The 6,073-nt window shown below is 39.8% G+C and overlaps 1 protein-coding gene across 1 annotated transcript in view; it reads right to left on the bottom strand.

Annotated features, from left to right (window-relative positions):
- The window catches only part of SPACA1 (sperm acrosome associated 1), a gene marked incomplete at both ends in the record, with an annotated part of 19,470 nt that extends 14,487 nt beyond the window's left edge, over positions 1–4,983 (bottom strand). Inside the window, one exon of the mRNA XM_080699940.1 lies at positions 4,734–4,983. Coding sequence (XP_080556066.1) covers positions 4,734–4,983 — 250 coding nt within the window. The remainder of the gene's footprint in view (positions 1–4,733) is intronic.
- Positions 4,984–6,073: the final 1,090 nt, after the last annotated feature.

Below are 6,073 nucleotides of genomic sequence, written 5' to 3'. Positions count from 1 at the left end.
ACTATTTGAGAAGTTAAACATTCTTGGTTCTAAATAACATTTTCTTTTTTTCTAATCATTTTATTTTACATGAATTTTACCAATAACAGTATATAGCTAATCCTTCATAGTTCAGAAAGGATTGAAATCTCTATAGAAAAAATACCAATTGAGGTGTTAGAAAATAATTTTTGAAAGGCATATCGTGGGGCAACAAATCACATGGGAGCGCACACTGAACTTGAAGTCTAAACACTTCTACCACTAACTATTTGAATTTGAGCTAAAAGTTAATTAAATTCTTTCAGACCTAGTTAACCCTTGGTAAATCTGAAAAGGAGAAACCAACTAATTTGATGATATTGTAAAAAATAAATGAGATAATATCTGCAAAAGCATTCAATAAATTGTTTAGAACTCTAAATATGCCTGAGATATCAATTTTTACCCAACTTAAACTCATTTTGTAGCTAATTTCATATACAACTTATTTTTCCTACTTTGTTATAAAATCTCAATAATTTCCTAAATAATACGTTATTCTGTACTTGCACTTTGAATGCACAGTAGGCAAATCAATGAATATCAGTAAATCAATATTAACTGTTAAATAAATGATTTAGCCTATCATGGACGGATCGATTTTGAATTGACATTTTTATGCTTGGAATGCTTGAATACTCTCAGCTGGCACATTATGAGAACTCAGATAAAAGATAAATGCTGAGCAAAGAAACCCTGGATAAGAGCATGAGTACTGGACTGCTTTTGAGCATAGCTTCATTTCAGAACTCCTTACTTTATCGCCTCTGCCGCTCACTACTTATACTACTTTGGGAAATTATTCAATTTATCCTAAATTCAGATTTCATAGAAAAAAATAAAGTTGAGTCAGACAGTCTCTAAAGACCCTTTTAGTTTTAATGTTCTTTAGCTGTATTAAGTGTCTATTAGGTCACTCAATAATTGTTTTTGTTTTTTGATGGGAATCCTGCAGGGATATGTATCTGGACTTCAGTGTGACATCAGTCAAAATTTCCCATTATCATAAACCAACGAGTGGAAAGAAAAAATATGATCTGGATGTCAGTAAAATCTGAAGTGTAAACTGGTTAAACAGCAAGTCCCACAGAGCTAATTAGCTGGTTGGTGGCAATGTGGTGGGAGTGGTATGTCACAGGGCTCTGTCCTGATCAACATTGTTATTAATGACCTGAAAAATATCCCTGGTCTCAAACTGACCGAATCCAGGATTCTGCAAAGCTAGGAAGGATAGCAAATATGTTTGACTATAAATATCTAAAAATGGCAGGGTAGAAGAAAGGGAAATTAAACAAAATAAAACATTAGAAGAATAAAAAGTTCTATACATGAGCTGAAAAATTAACTCCCCCCAAATACTGTATGGGTTGAATTAATTTGATAGAAAGTAGAAATAAACACAGTTTGACAATAAATTCAATAGGAGATAAGAATGTGATATGGCTTCCCTAAACATCTACTGGGCCTTAGACCACACTGATAAAGGCCTCTGTCCACAAGGACTCAGGAAATGATCCTGTTTCTTGCTTTGTAACCAGACCCCAGAATGTTTTCTTTAGCTCAGGACGGCACATGTAACTTTGGGTACACATCATTAGTTATAATCTTTGGGTTATTTGTAAGGTTGATACTTCATGACTTACTCTTTCTTAGAATAAAAATAAAATATAGTCATATTTTCTGGAATAAAACTAACTTTTTAGAATAAAGCTCAGTATATATTGCAACTATGTCTTTTAAATCTAAGGGTATATATAGACATATAAATATGGCCTAAGATATTTTAAAGGTATGTAAAAGTATATTTAAGGCATATAAAAGGTATAAGGATATAAATCTAACATAATATCTTTGTGACTTTTCATCTGGAAACATCTTATCATTTCATCATCTATAAAGTAATTCCATCATTATTCATTAATTATTCCCAATTATGTTTTTAAAAGACTAAAATAATAAAATTAAAAGACTGGATTTGTCTAGAATGATGATGCAGTTGTGAAGCAAAGTATTAATTATTATATCAGTTTCTGTTTTCTTATTGCTTTGCTCAAAGTATCACATTATCTTTTAAGAATATATGGAAGAAGTCTAGAGGCACCCCCTTTGTAGGGTGTTTCTGGTTTTCATTAAACAAAGTTGAGATTTCAGAACTTTTTGTTTCTTCCCGTAATTGCAAAGAGAAGAAAATTGACAAAAAAAATCACAAGTATTGAACAAATCAAAAGATGAACACAGTAACAGGTTGCAGAACTTCAATAATATGGTAGTGCTGAAATTCATTGTCTAAGCAAAATCTCAGGGAGAGATGAGGATATGTTAGATGAATATCCTGGATACATTTTTTCTAACTCAAGAATCAATGAGTGAGTATTGTATTTCTAAGAATCATTTGGGAGGAAAGATTTGATCTTAAAATATCTCCTGAAAATAACCTGGACTATACTGCTTTCCTAAAAGGTTTCAAACAGTATTATTTACATTTTTGTGGTGTTTATCATCAACATATATTTAACAAGATTTACAAATAGATAAATCATGATGGCAGATGTGAATATAAAGGTGACTGAAAGAAAATAAATGTTGTAGAATTTATAAAACTCACTTAACTAATCATTCCAATTGGTGTTTATAAATCTAAAAATAAAAATGTTTGCAATTATTCAGCAAAAAAGATGGCATTCTTCAACAAAATATGTGCCATCATAGTTTTCAAGAGTATTGTGTTTTGACAATACAAGCACAAAAATAACCCAAGCAATGACAAACCAGACTCTATTAGATATGTACTTGAAATCTGGAATCAGTATTTACATAATGAATATATCCCAGGCTCATGCTTAACACTGAGCATTTAATTTTATTCATATTACTTTGGTCATTTAGGTTATATACACCTTCAATATCTGGATATATGGAACAAAAACTAGGCCTTGCTATACTTAGATTATTATTAAAATTTCTAACAAAGGTGTTTCCACTAACTAGTCTTGTTTTTGTAAAATAATTTAAAAGTGAAGAAATTTAAGAGTTCACCCTATAGAAAATGATGGCTTTGCTGGCCTAGTAGGAATAAGAGGTCTGTACAAATTATAATAATGGTCCTGGAATTTTTCAGATATCTGACCCTCTCATTATTTACAGTTCTGGATTTTCATTCTCCCCAGGCGGCAGGGGGTGGGGGGCTATGCCTGAAATACATATAAAATTCCAGAGGGCACATTGACTTTCCAAAGTCTACACATTAGATAACTGGGACACAGAGAATAAGTAATTTTGGGACATTTAAATTTGAAAGTAAGGCATTATAACTCCATCACCTGGGTTTACCCTAAGCAGTATTTCACATTTTATAACTAGAAGTATCCCTTTCCCAGATTAATAGTAAAACTGTTCACTCAATTAAAGAATGGAATGAAGCAATAGCCACTATGCTTTAGAATATCCTCTCTTCCTTAGTCATCTTTTTCACATTTCCAAAGTCAGAGACCTTTTCAAGCTCTCTGAAATGTTATCAATGCAGTACAGACCCATACCCCACTATTAACCTCAGATAGTCCATTTTTTTCTGATGCTGAGGGTCACTATCTGTCATCAAGAAATAAAAGGCTGATAGACACAGAACCCACCCCATATGTACAGACTGAGGAAACAGGAGACTGCCAAGGATATTAAACGAATCTCAGCCCGGTCATTTATGGGGAAGAGAATCATTCTCCTGTGGAAGGCTGCAAACCTGCAAATGACCTTTTACCTACCAGCCTGTGAGTTGCTAATCAATATAACATGTACAACAGCTTGTCAAGTTTTATTGCTTAATGAGCCAGTAGTTTAAGGTAAATTTATGTACCAAGCACAGGCTCATTTTCCCTTGGTTAACACTATCTAACAATGCCAGTAGCTGGATCGCTTGCTAGGTGTTTTCCACTGCCACCATCCCTTTGTTTGAAGTTAAGCATACACATAAAACACAAAGCTACAAAGCCACCAAGGTGCTGACTGGTTGAAGCTACCGGAGGCCGATATGGGGCTTCTGTGTGGTTTTGCCTGCACATTGCCATATCCAGATGTGTAAGGGGGATTATGAATTCTATTGCGTTCCTATCCCAAGGGCAAATGTGGAAAGGAAGAAGACTTCAAGTAATTGTAACTTAAAAATAATAATCTATGGGAAAAAAAGGAAAAGTGACTGTAACAAGAGTCAAAATGAGAGCTGGGTGTGGTGGTGCACGCCTATACTCTCAGTACTTGGAGCACTGAGAAAGGAGGACCACAGGTTTGAGGACAGACTCAACAAGATGAGACTCTCATCAACCTAGAAACACCCTGTTTCAAAAATACGAAAACAATAGAGCTGGGGCTAGCTCGAAAAATAGAATTGCCCTGGGTTCAATCCCCAGTTAAACACGCGCGCGTACACACACACACACACACACACACACACACACACACACGTCAAAATATTTTCCCTTAGTGAGAAGCTATCTCCAACCCTTAAAAAAATGTTTTTCTCTCCAAAACAGTATTTAAAAGTATTCCTGTAGCGGTGGTTCTATCAATGGCTATCTGTGTATCTTGCTGTGGCCTTGGACAATCAGCGCATCCTTTTTGAAGGTCATCGGTGCGCGCAATGGGCTGCTGGGCTCCGGTCTAACACCGGCCACCGGCCGGCTTTTGCCCTCGGGGGTCCGGCCAGGCGCCTCCTCCCTCACCATCCTCGTCGCCCTCAGCCTGGGCCTCGTTATCCGCATCCCTGTTATCCGCATCCCTGTCGTTCTCGGCCTCCTCGTCGGCCTCGCCCTCGCCCTCCTCGGCCTCCTCGCCCTCCTCGCCCTCGTGGGCCAGGCCGGAGTCCTGGATGGCGGCGGTGACGTTGGTCGCACACGAGGCCTGGAGACCCGCCAGGAGCAGCCAGCCGGTCAGCAGCAGCCCAGCGGAGCAGCCCGCGCCCCCGGGGCTCATGGCTCTCCCGACGCGGCCGCAGCCCGGGCTCCGCAGCAGAGGCCTTCGAAGAGCAGAGCCGCCGCCGAAGCGAAGCTCGAACCCTGCGAGGCGCCCGGGCAACCATTGAGGCGTCACAGCCCGCAGCCCCGAGGCCAGGGCGCGCGCTCCGCCGCCCAGCTCCGCCGTGGCCCGGCCTGCTTTGGGGGATGCTTCAGGAAGGATTCCCCACAGCCCCAGACTGGACCCATGATGCAGGCGAGGTTTGTCTTAGGGGCACTGTTGTGAATGCTGCTCGGACATGGGTTCTCCTTTCAAGATTCCCTGAGCGCCATCAGTCCTATGGGAAGCTTGGTTGGGCCAGCGGGAGGATGGGGAAGGAAAAGAGGGAGCAAAATCCAATTGGCAAGCTATTTGTCCCCCTGCTTGCTTTGGGCAGCTGATGTTTTAGGTACCAAATAGGAGAATGCCTTGTTCTGGGGCCCTTTTTCTCTCTGAGAAGTTCTTTTGAACCCCGATTCTGCTGTCTTAACTTTAGTTCTCTGTCCCAAGTTCGATTTGGAAAAACGCATCTCCTTCAGATTACTGTTGAAAATGTTTAAAAGTGCAACAGGTGGTAATGCACACTTGGGAAGCTGAGACAGGAGGAGGGCAGGTTCAAGGCCAAGCTCAGCAGTTTAGGGAGACCCACGGCAACTTAGGCCTTGTTTCAAAATTAAAAAGTAAAACAGGCCGGGCGTGGTGGTGCACGCTTGCAATCCCCGCGCTTGGGAGGCGGAGACAGGAGGATGGCGCAAGTTCGAAGCCAGCCATGCTCGCTTAAGAGACCCTGTTTCCAAATTTAAAAAAAAAAAAGTATAAAATAGGTCTGGGAGTGTAGCCCGGAGGTAGAAGGGTTTCCAGGAACTCAGTACCACCAAATAAAAAAAAAGTAAAATAGGGTTGAGGTCTTGCTCAGAAGTAGAATGCCCCATATTCAATCCCCAGTCTCTCTCTTTCTCTCTCTCTCTCTCTCTCTCTCTCTCTCACACACACACACACACACACACACACACACACAGCAACAGGTCAAGGAGAGAGCCATATGGGGTCACTCTATGACAAATGTTCC

Source organism: Muscardinus avellanarius, assembly GCF_963383645.1.
Source record: "Muscardinus avellanarius genome assembly, chromosome: 8".
In the NCBI taxonomy this organism is placed as follows: Eukaryota; Metazoa; Chordata; class Mammalia; order Rodentia; family Gliridae; genus Muscardinus; species Muscardinus avellanarius.
Note: the sequence above shows the minus strand (reverse complement) of the source record. Positions and strands in the feature narration are given on the sequence as shown.